General features: G+C 51.4%; 1 protein-coding gene across 1 annotated transcript in view; it reads right to left on the bottom strand.

The window, feature by feature from the left end:
* Positions 1–320: 320 nt before the first annotated feature.
* The window catches only part of phf1 (PHD finger protein 1), a 43,033-nt gene continuing 25,875 nt past the window's right edge, over positions 321–17,478 (bottom strand). The window contains exons 5-9 of the mRNA XM_030103510.1: positions 9,882–9,960; positions 2,627–2,742; positions 718–786; positions 600–633; positions 321–524 (exon numbers count right to left, since the gene is read on the bottom strand). Coding sequence (XP_029959370.1) covers positions 321–524; positions 600–633; positions 718–786; positions 2,627–2,742; positions 9,882–9,960 — 502 coding nt within the window. The remainder of the gene's footprint in view (positions 525–599; positions 634–717; positions 787–2,626; positions 2,743–9,881; positions 9,961–17,478) is intronic.

The raw sequence follows: 17,478 nt of genomic DNA, 5'->3' as shown, positions 1-17,478 counted from the left end.
GTTAGTTGAACTATCCAAGTTAGCTGACTTAGCTGAGTTAGCTTAGCTAGCTTAGTTAGCCATGTTAGCAGCGTTAGTTGAGCTAGCAGAGCTAGCTGAGTTAGCCGTTTCCCTGCCAGTTAAAGCAAATGAGAGAGAGGGACGTTTTGAAAGAGCGACCCTGTGAGGAGTGTGGAACCCCGGGAGGTTCTACCGAGAACAGTCCAGAGACCAGAGGACCAGCGGCCGAGAGGGACATGAGGGAGGAGCAGTGAGGGGACACTGTGAGACAGTCTGGACGGGCGGTCTCGGCCCCTGGCGGCGGCGGTGGACCCGTCCTCTCAGCACAGGCCCAGGTTGTCCCACTCCACCAGGTACTGCACTTTCCCGTCCGGCGTCACGCGCCGGGCCAGGATCCTCACCGCCTCGCCTCCGCCCCAGCTCCGGGACGCCGTCCCGTCCGGGCCCGCCCCGTCCCACCCCGCCGCCCCGCCTCCGGCGGCGCCGGGCGGGGGCGGGGCGGCGGGCTCGGGCGGGCGGTGGTGCTGGTGGAGGTGCTGGTGGCTGTGGTGGTGCTGGTGGAGGTGGTGGTGGTGGTGGTGGTGGTGGTGCTGGGGGACACACGCGGCGGGGGACCTGCAGGCGTCCTCCGGGCTGGAAGGAGACGCAGACGGACACGGTTGACAGGACGTCCTCGGTTCACCTCAAACTAACATTGTGATCCAGGAAGCGAGAGACCTGCGGTGGTGACGGAGGCCTCCGCCCGGCGGGCCGGGACACGCAGACACCGTCCTCTTAGGAGGACAGCTGTGGACACACAGGGACAGCATGAGGTCACTCGGTCCACCGGCGGCGGACCCGAGTGACCGGGCCACTGGTAGAGTGGTTCGCTCTGTAGCCTCACGATCAGAAGGTCAAGGTTCGAGCTCAGCTAACGGCCGACCTTTGACCTCAGGCATAGCTCCCAGTTGATCCCAGTGACGTATATAGAGCTAGACCGCTCGCTGCTCGGCGGACAGCGGCGGCGCCATGGCAAACCGGCGCTGACTCCCGGTAGTGGCAGAAGCTGTGAGCGCTGTGGAATCCTGGGTAAATACAGACTTCAGGGCTGCTGGTCGTCACTGACGGGACGACGTGTGTTATGTTATGACTCTGACTGTTAGCAGACAGTAAACCTCTGTCCTAGGCACGTTGTCATGGCGACCACAGCGTTGTTTAGCCCTCAAACAGGAAAAAACAAAGCCTGTCTCTATGGCGATCACACTCATACAATAACAAACAGAATTAAATTGTGGAAATAAATCGTGAGCACGAATTACTAATTGGTTCCCACGAATTAGTTCTATCATTCATCCACTGAACAGTGCAGTCAGCAGCATGTTGACAGATACGGACTTTCGGTCTCAGTAACTCTTTAACAAAACGTCAGTGACACACAGAGGAGCCTCCGTCCCGTCGCTGTGAGCTGGGCGACAGGCTACAAGCTCATTTTTATTAAAAGTATCTGTCTATGAAGCAGCAGAAACAGTACTGATTTCTATAGTCGGTAGTGCTGCGGGGTTAAGGGACCATCTGCAATTTACAGGACGCTGAAACACTGAAGACAAATACCACAAAAAAACAACGTAATCCCACCACTGGGATTCACTGCAGCGTCACCATAATCACCACAACCTTCATTTGTCTCCTGTCAGATTTATTGGACATGGCGTTTGTCTTCACTGCTGCAGTGTCTTGTAAGTTGTAGACGGTCCCTGAAGCCCGCAGCACCAGGCTGCTCGTAGAAATCAGTGCTGTTTCTGTCAGAACAGAACCACTGCCAAATAAGAAAGTTAGTGTTTTAAACAACTTTTCTCCAGTTCAAATGATTCGGCTGGACTTTCACAGCGGCTCAGACCCACAGACCTTGGACTGGCTGCTCTTTTCCTCCCACAAAAATGGCCATAAAAAGTCTCTGGAGGAGCAATTCTTGCAGTCAGAACATTATTGATGTAATACCTTAACATACACAGAGGGTTTCCAGAGTAAAATGTAAAAATAAAGTAAGTAGTGTAATAAAAAATGAAGTCAGTTTAATCAGAAGAGGTTCACTGAATACAACGGACACTCATTTCTAGAATTATTAAAACGGACTGAGTGAAACAGCCAAAGGAAGACAAGAAATGGAGAAAATGAAAGCATGAAACAGTAAAGCAACAAAAAACAGAAAAGTTTATTTACATAAATGAAAAAGTGCAGACTGACATATGGATGCTCTCCTGAGGAGAACCGGCTCAGCTGCAGACCCTGAAGAACCTCCAGTGCTGGTCTGGGTCTCCTGAGGAGAACCGGCTCAGCTGCAGACCCTGAAGAACCTCCAGTGCTGGTCTGGCTCTCCTGAGGAGAACCGGCTCAGCTGCAGACCCTGAAGAACCTCCAGTGCTGGTCTGGCTCTCCTGGCTGCTGTTCTCACCGGATTTCAAGCATTGTGACTTGATTCCAAACAGAAGTCTACTGCACCTCGGTAAACCACCAAACACTCCGTCACACACCGTGCTGGATCCCGCTCTGATCCGCCTCGGCCACGCCCGGGAGTCAGCTCCGGCTGGCCGTCTCTCGGGGGCAGTGAGCGTCTGGTCTACGATACGGCACTGGGTGATCCTTTTACCTCAGGTTCAGCTCCTCCTCCGACTCCCTGGCGTTACAGAGGCTGGCCCCGCCCATGTAGCCATGGCAACATGGCAGCAGCTCAATGGGGTTGGCAGAGACCGGAGGAGGGAGGGGCTGGAGAGAGAGAGAGAGAGAGAGAGAGAGAGAGAGAGAGAGAGAGAGAGAGAGAGAGACAGAGAGAGGGTTTGAGTTTTAAACTCCTCCATTGCTCAGTTTTTCACTACAGTATAAATTCAGCCAAAAAGCCAAAACCAGCAACTCAGAAACTCCTGAAGAGCAAACAGACAACGAATCCCTTAAAGAGGAATGTCCAGCTGTCCGTCCAGCTGTCCATCCAGCTGTCCGTCCAGCTGTCCATCCAGCTGTCCGTCCAGCTGTCCATCCAGCTGTCCGCCCAGCTGTCCGTCCAGCTGTCCGTCCAGCTGTCCGTCCAGCTGTCCATCCAGCTGTCCGTCCAGCTGTCCATCCAGCTGTCCGCCCAGCTGTCCGTCCAGCTGTCCGTCCAGCTGTCCGTCCAGCTGTCCATCCAGCTGTCCATCCAGCTGTCCGTCCAGCTGTCCGTCCAGCTGTCCTTCTAGTCCAGCTGTCCGTCCAGCCGTCCGGATCAGGATCCGGGTCAGGCCTTTCAGAACCGGAGCCAGGTCTGTGCTGCCAGACCCGGGCCTGGTTCTTCAGGCGTCCCACACGGCCAGCCTGGCCGAGGCAGAGAGGAAGTCCAGCAGGCGGAGCGCCGCCTGTTTCCTGCTGAAGATCTGGGGCCGGAACTGAGCGCTGGGAGGTGACCGCCCCCCCCCCACTGGAGGTCTGCTGGACCAGTTTGGTCCGCCAGCTGGACCAAAGAACCCGGCCCACCTGGACCCCCTGACCGCAGACAGTCCGGAGGTTCAGGACCTTCACAGAGGCCGGGACCGGTCTGTCCTGGTGTCTCCTCAGCCTGTCCAGGTCTGTCCCTCTGGAGGACGATAGCAGGTCCTCCTCCGCCATCCGTCCACCGCGGGGGGACCAGACCTCCACCCTCCTGACTCCAGAGCCGGATCCCAGTCCGGTCCCTGAGAAACCCTCCTCTCCCAGACCCTCCCCCCCCCCGAACCCGGATCAGCCTGACGGAGGAGGTGCTGCTCCTCAGGTCTGGATCAGTGGCTCCTGCAGCGCCACATGCCGGAGCCTCACCAGCCCCCCGGGTCTGGTCCCGGGTCTGGTCCCGGGTCTGGTCCCGGGTCTGGTCCCGGGTCTGGTCCCGGGTCTGGTTCAGAGTCTGGTCCAGAGTCTGGTTCAGAGTCTGGTCCAGAGTCTGGTCCAGGGTCTGTTCCCGGGTCTGGTTCAGAGTCTGGTCCAGAGTCTGGTTCAGAGTCTGGTCCAGAGTCTGGTCCCGGGTCTGGTCCCGGGTCTGGTTCAGAGTCTGGTCCAGAGTCTGGTTCAGAGTCTGGTCCAGAGTCTGGTCCAGGGTCTGTTCCCGGGTCTGGTCCCGGGTCTGGTCCCGGGTCTGGTCCCGGGTCTGGTTCAGAGTCTGGTCCAGAGTCTGGTTCAGAGTCTGGTCCAGAGTCTGGTCCAGGGTCTGTTCCCGGGTCTGTTCCCGGGTCTGGTCCCGGGTCTGGTCCAGGGTCTGGTCCCGGGTCTGGTCCCGGGTCTGGTCCAGGGCCTGGTCCTGGTCCTCCAGGCCTGCAGCACGGAGCTGTAGAGAGGCGTGAGGCCAGTCAGGTCCAGGCTCCCCGGGTCCAGCAGGAGCTGCTGGTCCTAGTTCAGCCGTCCGGCTCTCCAGAGCAGCAGATCCAGCTGGACCTGGTCCTGGAGGAGCCTGAGGCGGTCAGGATGTGGACCAGACCCCCCCCCCCAACCAGCCTGTCCCAGAGAGTCCATCGAGCAGAACTGTCCCCCCAGAGGACAACCGGGGCAGCAGCCGTCTCCAGACAGCCTCACACACCTCGTCCTGAACACACACTCCGTCCCAGGTCTTCATGAGGAACCGGTCTGAGCCCAGAAACCCCCAACAGCTTCAGCCCCCCCCCCCCCAACTGACGCCCTCCAGGTAGACCTGCTCCTCCACCCTCCAGGTAGCAGCGTCCCGCTCTGAGCCCAGGTCTCAGGGTGGAGGTGGTCTTTCATGCAGTACGAGTGTTTCCTGTCCGTCCTCGTCCTCCAGGCTCCTGACAGAGACGTTAATGTCCTCTGCAGAGGCAGAGACAGCCGGAGGACGCTGGACGCTGCAGGACCCAGAAGAAACCAGTCCTCTGAGTCCTCTCAGTCTGCATCGGCTGGATGTCCAGGCTGGACAGCTGGGCGGGGACAGCCCTGCCTGGTCCCTGCTGGACGGGGACAGCCCTGCCTGGTCCCTGGACGGGGACAGCCCTGCCTGGTCCCTGCTGGACGGGGACAGCCCTGCCTGGTCCCTGCTGGACGGGGACAGCCCTGCCTGGTCCCTGCTGGACGGGGACAGCCCTGCCTGGTCCCTGCTGGACGGGGACAGCCCTGCCTGGTCCCTGGACGGGGACAGCCCTGCCTGGTCCCTGCTGGACGGGGACAGCCCTGCCTGGTCCCTGGACAGGGACAGCCCTGCCTGGTCCCTGGACAGGGACAGCCCTGCCTGGTCCCTGCTGGACGGGGACAGCCCTGCCTGGTCCCTGCTGGACGGGGACAGCCCTGCCTGGTCCCTGCTGGACGGGGACAGCCCTGCCTGGTCCCTGCTGGACGGGGACAGCCCTGCCTGGTCCCTGGACGGGGACAGCCCTGCCTGGTCCCTGCTGGACGGGGACAGCCCTGCCTGGTCCCTGGACAGGGACAGCCCTGCCTGGTCCCTGGACAGGGACAGCCCTGCCTGGTCCCTGCTGGACGGGGACAGCCCTGCCTGGTCCCTGCTGGACGGGGACAGCCCTGCCTGGTCCCTGCTGGACGGGGACAGCCCTGCCTGGTCCCTGGACGGGGACAGCCCTGCCGATCCATGATACAGAACCCTCACCAGAACCAGAAACCTGACCAGAACCAGAAGCCCGGAGTGCAGAGAACCAATCAGAGTGATGGACCCGATCAAAAGCTTCTCCTGATCCAGAGACACGATGCCACAGTCCAGAGTAAACCATGTGGACACGTCCATCCCGTCTCTGTCCTGATAGTCCTCCCTGGAATGCAGTAGCTCTGATCAGGGTCCACAGTCCTGCCCAGGACGTCCCGTAGCCTGTTGGACAGAGCAGAGACACAGGTCTCCAGGTTTTAGAAGAGTCCAGTGTCCTTTCTGGAGCAGGGACAGTACAGCTGTCCTGCAGGACACTGGGACAGATCCAGACCGCAGACCCTCCAGCAGGACGCCGTGACGGTCCTGTCCCGGGACCCTCCAGGACCTTTTAAAGAAGTCATGGAGAGCCCGTCCATCCCCGGGGCTCGTCCTGAGGACATCTGACCCACAGCTTCATTCAGCTCCTCCAGAGACGTCTCTGGTCCTGACTGAGCCGTGGAGACCCTCCAGAAGCTCCTCCAGACCCTCCAGGTCCTCCAGACCCTCCAGGTCCTCCAGACCCTCCAGAAGCTCCTCTAGACCCTCCAGGTCCTCCAGACCCACCAGAAGCTCCTCCAGACCCTCCAGGTCCTCCCAACCCTCCAGAAGCTCCTCCAGACCCTCCAGGTCCTCCAGACCCTCCAGAAGCTCCTCCAGACCCTCCAGGTCCTCCAGACCCTCCAGAAGCTCCTCCAGACCCTCCAGGTCCTCCAGAAGCTCCTCCAGACCCTCCAGAAGCTCCTCCAGACCCTCCAGAAGCTCCTCCAGTCCCTCCAGCTCCTCCAGACCCTCCAGAAGCTCCTCCAGACCCTCCAGGTCCTCCAGACCCTCCAGGTCCTCCAGACCCTCCAGAAGCTCCTCCAGACCCTCCAGGTCCTCCAGAAGCTCCTCCAGACCCTCCAGAAGCTCCTCCAGACCCTCCAGAAGCTCCTCCAGACCCTCCAGAAGCTCCTCTAGACCCTCCAGGTCCTCCAGACCCTCCAGAAGCTCCTCCAGACCCTCCAGGTCCTCCAGACCCTCCAGAAGCTCCTCCAGACCCTCCAGGTCCTCCAGACCCTCCAGGTCCTCCAGACCCTCCAGAAGCTCCTCCAGACCCTCCAGGTCCTCCAGACCCTCCAGGTCCTCCAGACCCTCCAGAAGCTCCTCCAGACCCTCCAGGTCCTCCAGACCCTCCAGACCCTCCAGAAGCTCCTCCAGACCCTCCAGGTCCTCCAGACCCTCCAGAAGCTCCTCCAGACCCTCCAGGTCCTCCAGACCCTCCAGAAGCTCCTCCAGACCCTCCAGGTCCTCCAGAAGCTCCTCCAGACCCTCCAGAAGCTCCTCCAGACCCTCCAGAAGCTCCTCCAGTCCCTCCAGCTCCTCCAGACCCTCCAGAAGCTCCTCCAGACCCTCCAGGTCCTCCAGACCCTCCAGAAGCTCCTCCAGACCCTCCAGGTCCTCCAGACCCTCCAGAAGCTCCTCCAGACCCTCCAGGTCCTCCAGAAGCTCCTCCAGACCCTCCAGAAGCTCCTCTAGACCCTCCAGGTCCTCCAGACCCTCCAGAAGCTCCTCCAGACCCTCCAGGTCCTCCAGACCCTCCAGGTCCTCCAGACCCTCCAGAAGCTCCTCCAGACCCTCCAGAAGCTCCTCTAGACCCTCCAGGTCCTCCAGACCCTCCAGAAGCTCCTCCAGACCCTCCAGGTCCTCCCAACCCTCCAGAAGCTCCTCCAGACCCTCCAGGTCCTCCAGACCCTCCAGGTCCTCCAGACCCTCCAGAAGCTCCTCCAGACCCTCCAGGTCCTCCAGACCCTCCAGAAGCTCCTCCAGACCCTCCAGGTCCTCCAGACCCTCCAGAAGCTCCTCCAGACCCTCCAGGTCCTCCAGAAGCTCCTCCAGACCCTCCAGAAGCTCCTCCAGACCCTCCAGAAGCTCCTCCAGTCCCTCCAGCTCCTCCAGACCCTCCAGAAGCTCCTCCAGACCCTCCAGGTCCTCCAGACCCTCCAGATCCTCCAGACCCTCCAGAAGCTCCTCCAGACCCTCCAGGTCCTCCAGACCCTCCAGAAGCTCCTCCAGACCCTCCAGGTCCTCCAGAAGCTCCTCCAGACCCTCCAGAAGCTCCTCCAGACCCTCCAGAAGCTCCTCCAGACCCTCCAGAAGCTCCTCCAGTCCCTCCAGCTCCTCCAGACCCTCCAGAAGCTCCTCCAGACCCTCCAGGTCCTCCAGACCCTCCAGAAGCTCCTCCAGACCCTCCAGGTCCTCCAGACCCTCCAGGTCCCAGTCCTCTGCCCCAAACAGCTCTGAATAAAAGTCCATGGCGAGGCTCCTCATCTCAGCTGGATCTGATGTGGTCCTCCCACCTGGAACCTGAAGCAGGACAGAAGAAAGAGCTCGGGGCGTCCATGTCCTCCAGCTGGAGACACCGGGACCTCCCCGGGACCTCCCCGGGACCTCCCCAGGGCTCCTGTCCCCCTCCTGCAGGAAGGAGCTCAGGTCCATCCTCTTCTCCCGCAGCAGGGGGCGCTGGTGGGATCAGCTGAGGCGAGGAGGTGGGGGTCTGTGTAGCCAGCTGGACTGATGGAGCAGTGGACCAGGTGGAGGTGTGGATCCTGTCCCGTCTGGCTGCTCTGACCCTGCTGCTGACCCGGGCCAGCTGGACCGTCTGGACCTGCTGCTTCACCCTGTCAGTGTCCACGAGGTCCAGCCGGGAGAGGACGGAGGTCAGGGCGGGGCTCCACACCGGTCCTGTTGGGTTAAGGCCACACTAAGGAACTTTCAGTTTTCGTTGGTTTTGGCGGCGCCAGTGGACAAAGCGGTCGTGTTTTGCCTGAAGGAATACTACAGTTCCCATGAGGCCGAGCGCGCGGCGTGGTAAAATGCTCCCGGTGGCGTGCTGTCGGACTGAAGTCGCCTACATTTGTTTCCAGCGGGTGTGTGAAGGACGGACAGCGACGAGGTGATGAATCTAATGGAGAAACAATGTTCCATCATGAAGCGAGCACGCCGTGAAGCAGCAGTGTTCAGGGAGCAGGATTCCTCCGCCCTCCTCACAGCTGCTCCGTCCAGGTGGAGCAACGCCGACGCCCTCAGCTGACGGAGGCTCATTCAGCTGCTGGAGGTCAACGAATCGTCACAAAAGATATTAAAATGTTTATTAAGGTTGAAAAGTTCCTTAGTGTTGCTTCAAAGTCCCTCTGATCAGCAGCTGGTCCTGCTGGGGGGTCGCCAGCCGGGCCTCAAAGTGTGGAAAAAAGAAATTCTCCTGCTCCAATGGTTGGAGCGCAGACAGTGTTCATGACTTCTGCCCTGACCACCAGCAGCCTGCCGTGCTCCTCCCCCTCCTCCTCCTCTTCCTCTTCCTCCTCTTCCTCTTCATCCTCTTCTTCCTCCTCCTCCTCCTCTTCTTCCTCCTCCTCCTCCTCCTCTTCCTCCTCTTCCTCCTCTTCCTCTTCCTCCTCTTCCTCCACCTCCTCCCCCTCCTCTTCTTCCTCCTCCTCCTCCTCTTCCTCTTCCTCCACCTCCTCCCCCTCCTCCTCCTCCTCCTCCTCCTCCCCCTCCTCCCCCTCCTCCTCTTCCTCTTCCTCCTCTTCCTCCTCCTCCTCCTCCTCCGCCTCCTCCTCCTCTTCCTCCTCTTCCTCCTCCTCCTCCTCCGCCTCCTCCTCCTCTTCCTCCTCTTCCTCCTCCTCCTCCTCCTCCGCCTCCTCCTCCTCTTCCTCCTCTTCCTCGTCCTCTCCTGCAATGTCCCAGACTCTGGAGATCAGCTGGAGGACTGGGCCAGACGCCAGCTACAGGGTGAAACCTGCTGAAGACCTACAGCTGACCTTTGACATCTGTCAGGCCCGACAAAGGTTAGATTTCAAAACACTTAGTTGAACTTTTCTTCTCAACTTCTTCCTTATTCTCCACAATAATTCACATCAGACTCATCAGGAATCATTCAGAGGATGGCAGTTTAGAACCCGCTGTGATTTAATGCTGTAGCACCAGGACTGCCTCGAAGAAGAGCCCTGGTTAAATAAGGGCTATATAAATAAATAAATAAATAAATAAATAAATAAATAAATAAATAAATAAATAAATAAATAAATAAATAAATGAACAGCAGAGTGATGGGATTCATTCTGTCTCAGTTGCAGCCCTGAAGACTCCAGACTCCGTCCTGGTCTGCATCTAAACACTGTTTTACCCGGTGGATACAGAAACTGCAGACAATGTGTACACCACCACCAACACACACACACACACACACACACACACACACACAGGAAGGGAGGATGGGGGGGTCACTGACCTGTGTCTCTATGAGGGTCCTCTTGGTCCTGCGGGTCTCCGTCCCTCCGACCCTCCTCTGATAGTTCAGCGTCAGCGGACTGTAGTGGACAGACACAACATCACAGAGTCACACTGTCACAACGTCACAATGTCACAACATCACACTGTCACACTGTCAGAACGTCACACTGTCACAACGTCACACTGTCAGAACATCACAATGTCACACTGTCACAACGTCACACTGTCACAATGTCGCACTGTCACAACGTCACACCGTCACAACGTCACACTGTCACAATGTCATGTTACTGTCCCAATGTCACAACATCACAACATCACAACATCACATCACAATGTCACACTGTCACAATGTCACACTCTCACAACGTCACACTGTCACGATGTCACAACGTCACAACGATACAATGTCACATCACACTGTCACAATATCACAATGTCACAACGTCACACTGTAACAATGTCACATCACATTGTCACATTGTCCCAATGTCACAACATCACAACGTCACAATGTCACATTGTCACGTTATGAGGTGCCGTACAGGACAAAACTCATTGTTAACTCCCACACACACCTGTGAAACCATGCATACACCACTATAATCACTTGCACATACACATCAAATCAACTCTCACTTACACACAAAAGCAGCTTCTTGCATATAAACTAGTATAAATTCACACACACATACTACTGAAATCCCACACACACAAACAAGACGTCCTTTACCCATTTAAATGAGTGATAAAATGTTGTATCCGAGAGGCTACACATATACATGTGTGAACTCACAGCAGTTTGAACGAGTGGTTATACATGTGAATGCGTGAGGGCAAGGTAGTATAAATAAGAGGTTACATAAGTGTATGTGTGAACTCAAACTAGTGTGAATGAGAGGCTGAACTTGTCGATGTGTGAGCTGACTAGTATGAATGAAAACTATTCTAACTCTCACCTACACCTCTAAAATCATACATATACTACTGTAATCATTTGCACATATACCCATAAGTAACATCTTGCATATAAACTAGTATAAATTCACACGCACACACATACTACTAAAACCTCGCACACACACAAACAAGACATCTCGTGCACATCTGAATGAGCGATGAAGTGTTGTGTGTGAGAGGTCATACATGTGTATGTGTGAACTCACAGTAGTATGAATGAGAGGTTGAACAAGTCAATGTGTGAGCTGAGCTGACACTGGACTGAATGAGAGCGCACACTATGTGCGTGTGAGAGGTATTTATATTGTCGCGGAAGAGGCGGGGCTAAAACCCTGCAGAAAGCGCATGCGCAGAGCAGGTTGGATGTACGTCCAGCAGGTGGCAGTCTGATCTATGGTGACAGCAATGCGGCAACATTCTTGTCTAATCACACCAGTTGGTGGCAGTAATGCAGTAATCCAGTTTGCCAACCGCCATTCAGCCTGGAAGAAGAAGAAGTAATGCAGCGGGTTGCTTTTCAGACTTCAGAGATGGCTAACAATGTCAATAAAGACAAAGTCAGTCAAGCGGCAGCAATTTTAAACAGCATTTTGACATCCCCGGACGTCAGTAGCGGTGTGGCCTCTGCTTTAACGGAGCAAAATTCTGTCTCTCGCCGCAATGACACAGTGGAGAGTGAGTTAGTCTCACTCTTTCCTGCAGGAGCTGCAAGCCGAGGTTCAGCAGCACCCACAGAAAGGCGCGGTAAGACGTTTTGTAATTGTTTATTTCATTATTTGTGCTCTGGTCTCCGATAGTAAAAGCTAAATTGATGATTTTAGCAGTATGCATCTCTGTCCATTGTCGAGCTGCAGAGATCGGGACAGTTCCAACGATCACATTGCGCTGTGCTAAAAGCTATGCTGTTGTCACGCCACAGCGCCAAGTTCAGGGATTTCTGCTCCACCACGTTTCCAAGCCCGGCACTGTTGTGGATCTTGGAGTGCAAACAAAAGAAGAAGGTGATGTGCTCACTGCTTTACTTACACAAACACATTTTGGCCACCACACCTTTCATGACTGCTGTTGTGCTGTGGAGAATACTTATGAGTCATTCCTTTAAGGGATAGCTCTGGCCAGTACATGATTAACATGTCATGTGAGACCAGAATACATTACACTCTGTAAACTCATGGGCTACATCTTTATTTGGATTTTTGTTATTATTTGTTAGGATGCTGTGTTCTCTGGATGTTCATCAGTGTGATACTGTATATCAGTGTGATTACAACATACCTACAATGACTACTTATTTTTGTTTTAGGCCCAAAGCTCTTCAGTATCACGAAACATTTCATAAAGACGTGATTCTGCTTCCAAATCCAACATGGGAAGAGATTTGCAGACCAGTGTCCAAACAGTTTCTTCATGAAAATGGTCACATACTTAGTGCCTTTGAATTTCATAAATCTTGGGACCAGCACGTTGTCTTGCAGCAAATCAGAGATGGCTTTGGAACAAAGATTCCTCAAGATGGCAGGTAGTCCAACATGATTGTTTATAAGTGTCATTTATTTTCTTACTTAATCCTGTCCACAGTTTGTATGAGTTTTCATAGCAGTAGTTTAGAGTTGTAAACAGCATTAAAATAAATGAATGCAACTGCAAAGTATTTATCTATTTCCCTAATTACCTGTGTCTTTTCCAGTCTGCAGATCCTCATGGGATGTGGAAATAAACTTGTCTTTCCTCAACTACAAGAAGGTCAGCAGTGAAATGGCCAGTTGATCCACAAGGTCTTCAAATCAAAGCTTTGTATGTGAGACCATCACACACTCTTCTTGCAAGTTTTCTTGTAATAATTTAATTTGAAAAATGCTCTGTTGAAATCAAAACTGGTGAATGAATTAAAAAATGTTGCTTTGTTGTACTATAGGTATACCAAAACTTTTTTGTCCGCTTCAAAACAAAAAATCAAATAAGCTTTCACATGTTACTAGAGCCAGCTTTATTGATCATTATGGAAGAACTTTTTAATATTGCCATTCAAACATGTTAATGTAACTAAAATACTCGTCTAGCACCGAAACATTTTGAGGGGATCTGGGGTTGTGTTATTTAAAAACTGCCTGTGAGTAATTATTACACTTTTTGTAGGAGGGCCTCAGCGGAAGTGATGACGTGACAATCTGTCAAGTGTCTCCTTGCACAACAAGGGCCATGGCAAAAATGAAACTGCCCATCACAGCAGAGATTCTCCACGTCTGTGTCAACGACCCAGAAAGTCTCGTTGAAGAGGTGCCTCTTCAAACCCATGACCATTCAACCTTCGACCCGTCTGACACCAGCAGCCATCTTACTGATTCAACCCCCTCAGCTCTGAACACAACGCACTTGTCTACGAATGCAGACCATACTTCGACCACCACCAGTTCTTCAGCGACTGGTTCTAGCTTTGCTACCACCAGTAGCCTGAACAGAAATGATCTTGTGGCTCCTACAAGCTCAAACTACTCAGCTTATTTATCTGTGATGTCAAGTGTGTCAGATCTGTCTTCTGAAGATGAAGAAATGAATCAAGCCATTTTAGCCAGTCTTGAATCTCACATGTAAGTTGATGTTTGACTGATAATTACATATTTTCACATGCCAGTCTGTACAGTGGTGGTTAATACGGTCACCTCACAGCAAGAAGGGTCCTTTAATACTTTTGACTGAGGTTTGGTTCTCTGTGGCTTCCATCCACAGTTCAATAACATACATTGTAGGTTCAATGGTGTGTCGAAATCCACTGTAGGAGTTTATGAGAGCATGCAGGGTTAAATGTAACTTGCCATGTTTTTGCTTGGTAATGATTGTTTCTCTTGTGCCAACAGCTCTGAAACATCTCCCAAGAACTTTCCTGTGAAAGAGATACTTGAAGGATTGGCAGAAAAACTTCACTGGAATGCATTGCAAATTTAATATTTGTCGATCTGCCGTTCTCGATGGAGCCATACGTGGATTTAAGAGGGCATCATACAATCCACATTTCGCAGTGAAAGTTAAGTTTTCAGATGATCTTGGGAAACATGAAGAAGCAGTTGATTTGGGTGGCCCCCGGAGAGAATTTTGCGCCTGCTGATTGAAGCATTGTCCTCTTCCCCGATGTTTGAGGGCCCTGATGAAAGCAAAAATTTGGCAATGAACAGTAAAGGTATACTTTAATGTCTAATATGAATGTTAAACATGACCATGTTTCAAATTCTGCTTTCAAGACTTAAAAAAAAGTTTTCCTTGCAGCACTCAGGTAGGACCAGTATTTTATGGCTGGCCAGGCAATAGCTGTAAGCATTGTCCATGGTGGTCCAGCCCCACGCTTCCTCTCTCAAGTTCTTTTCGATTGCTTGGTTGGTGGTCCCAATGCAGCCTGCCCCACCCTTGAGGACATAACCGATGCTGACCTTCATGAAAAGCTAAAAGCTATAAAAGGTTTGTCCAGTCAGAGATAGGGAAGTTATTTTTAATTGTACAAAGTCAGTCCCAAGTTTTGACTGCTGGACATGGACCTGTGCTTTTGCATAATTTATAAATTGAACACAGAACACTGAGCATTTTTCTAAAATGTTTAGATTATGTAAGTTCTCATGATGAAATATCTGAATCAAGTGTTTTTGTTTGTAGTTTTAGTTTGTCTCACTCTAACTGTATTATTCGGTGTCCCAGAGTTCAACCCTTGAAGAACTCTTGAGCTCCACAAGCCCTCTACTGGACTGCATGGCCAGTGCAGGCTGTGTCAGAGCCTTGACGAGCATCAGTGATGGAGAGTTACTTCTGCGTGACATGCTGATGTTTCATGTTTCACCGTGTCCAAGGCCCTTTTCAAAGGTGTTTTTTTTTTTTTTTTTAGTTATAGATAATATGCCAATTGAATTAATTCAGACCAGTTCTTTTGATGATATAACAAAGTTACTTTAACATTTTGTCTTTTTTGTACAGGTTTCAAGAGGGACTCAAAACACTTGGAGTTTTGGATGCCATTAAACAACATCCAGACAGCTTTCATCCTCTGCTCTGCCGTAAAGCATGCAGACTGACTGCTGACGTGTTGGATGACCTCTTCACTCCTCGACTTTCTCCGAAAGGCAGTAACAAGAGAAGAACAGAGGAGGCAATTGTTCCTTTGTGGAGAGATTATTTGCAAGATGTGGAAGGTATTTAACATGACAACGGTTTTGAATTGTTATTTCAGGTTATTCAAAAAAATGAAAAATTGTTGACCAAGTATGACAGTTCAAGTGCGTTGTCCCTGAACACTTTATCTGTACATTTATGAATTTAAACCTAGAAAAAAACAAACCTTAAAGAGTTTTTTTTCATCCACTAAGAATGTTTTGCTTAAAACAACATAATTCAATTAGTGAAAGAACTGCAATTACACTAGAGTAAAGAAAAGTATTTATTTTCACAGATGAAGAAGGACCATCAAAGCTTCAGACCATCCTTGTGTTTGCAACTGGAGCAAGTGAGACACCACCTATTGGATTTTCTCCAGCACCATCCATTGAGTTTCTCCGTGACGACAGTCATGGATACTCCACAAACATGTTTCCCATTGCAAACACCTGCATAAACTGTTTGAAACTTCCCATCATCACTAGTTACAAAGTGTTTAAAGCAGTACTATGCAAGATTTGCTGTAGCGCTCCCCCTACTGGTCTCCTGTGAAAGCTCACTGTCATAAAACGTCCTCTGCACCCCCCCCCCCCCCCCCCGCCCCCCTCCCCCCCCCCCCCCCCCCCCCCGCCCCCCCCACCCCCGCGTGCACAAAGGCGAATCACCGTGACAAGTCTTTGTTTACCCCCACAGGGATTCTGAAACACATTTATTGAGGTAAAAAACGTTGCAAAGTTCTGCTTTAAGGAAAGGATGGACTTCGCCTTTGGCAACACTCAGGGAGAACATAAAGGCTCTGTCCTGTAATTTGCTTCTCATTTTGCCCTTGTAAAGGGTATACCACAAATGTTAATGTGAAAAACCAAAGATTTGCATGTGTGCAAAACTTAATTTCCTTTGTGTGGTTCTATTTAGTTGAGTTACCGTAATATTGTGGTCCTGTTGAAGTTCACTGTCAGCCATATTGAGTTCAAAGCATGTGAAGAATAGAGGTCAAACATTTGAATCAATAAGACAAATTTACACTGTCATTGTTCATTTCATTTTCATTTGTTTTTACTTCTTATAGGTCAGATTTTGAGTGTTTTTGAATAACCTCGTGATTTCAAGTTTCCTTTCGTTATGCTAATTTTTGTCTACTGAGATGGATATTTTTCTTTTTTTTACATTGGCTCTCATTGAGCATTTGTTTTTCTCATACCATGTTGCTGCATTGTTTGGATTTTAAAATGGTATAAAAATTATGAAAGTGCCTTTGCAAATGGTAAGTTCAATGGAAAATAAACTTTTATTTCCCATGTGCAGTATTAGTCATTTCTGGAAAAATACATATGTAAGTTTTACAACTGGAAATAAATTTAACCTTAATTCAGACAATGAAATATATCACCTGTGGCAACTCTGATCAATGAAAATACAGTAATTCCTTCTTGTGCCTCATCTGTGATTTAATACACCAACAAAACACAAACATTTTAGGAACTACTGCAGATGTTGTTCAACCTTAAAACAGAAGAGAATAAATCAATGTCGTAATTTCCATCATTTTCCACTGGATCAAAATTCTGATGGATTACATTAACTGTTGTGTGATTTATACCTGTATTGATATCTGGAATAACAACATTGTTGCTTGTTTGCAAATCAGGAAAAGGTCCTTCTTGGTCTATTCCAAAATATTCATTAACTTCAAAAATAGCATCCACAGCTGTGTCGCGTTGCTGTGCTGGTGATCACTCCGGTGTGCCACAGCTGAAGTGGAGTCTGCCCCCTCTGGGTGGGAAGGCCGTGGCTGTTCCACTGGTTTTGGAACTCAGTTGTAGCTCTTTCAATTCTTGGCATAAAGACAAAATGAAGGCAATATAGATGAATTTCATTTAACGAATCAAGAATGCCATGGTCCTCCATGAAACTAAAAATGTTGATGAAATGGCGAGAGACCACTCTATTAAGCTCTGCCCATAACCTTTCAATGCGCTGATTATGTGCTGAAAGGCCTGCGATGACGCTACGTCTGTTGAGTCCCCTCCTCTCCAACATGAAACGGGCAACAAGTGTATTTTCCATTCCATGACCACTTCTTACTCTGGAGGGCAAACCACAGTTATTCACACCTGTGACAAAAAGTGACAACACTGTAGAGGCTCTGTTGTTGTTGCAGCATCTTAAGTATATTACACTTCGACTGAAGCCATCCACACAGCCATGAAAAACCATTCGCCATCTCACCAGCTTGTGGTTACTGTCAAAATGCCTGTAAAAGAAAATTGAACACATTAAATATAAAAGGAATGCATTACAATCACTTCAACCTTAAAGGTGCATTAAGGAGTTTTTCAACTTTAAAAATATTTATTTTCCACCATAAATATGTTGCAAATATTCAGTGATGTGTCACTAAGCTGCAGTTACGCCCAAGGCCTGCTGGGGTCGTTGTTTCGCATGAAACGTGCAAACGCCTTAATGCACCTTTAAGTAAAACAAAATCAACTAGAATGTGG

The sequence above is a fragment of the Salarias fasciatus genome, chromosome 11, assembly GCF_902148845.1.
Source record: "Salarias fasciatus chromosome 11, fSalaFa1.1, whole genome shotgun sequence".
NCBI lineage: Eukaryota > Metazoa > Chordata > Actinopteri > Blenniiformes > Blenniidae > Salarias > Salarias fasciatus.
The sequence above is the reverse complement of the archived record's forward strand: the minus strand, read 5'-3'. Positions and strand labels throughout refer to the sequence as shown.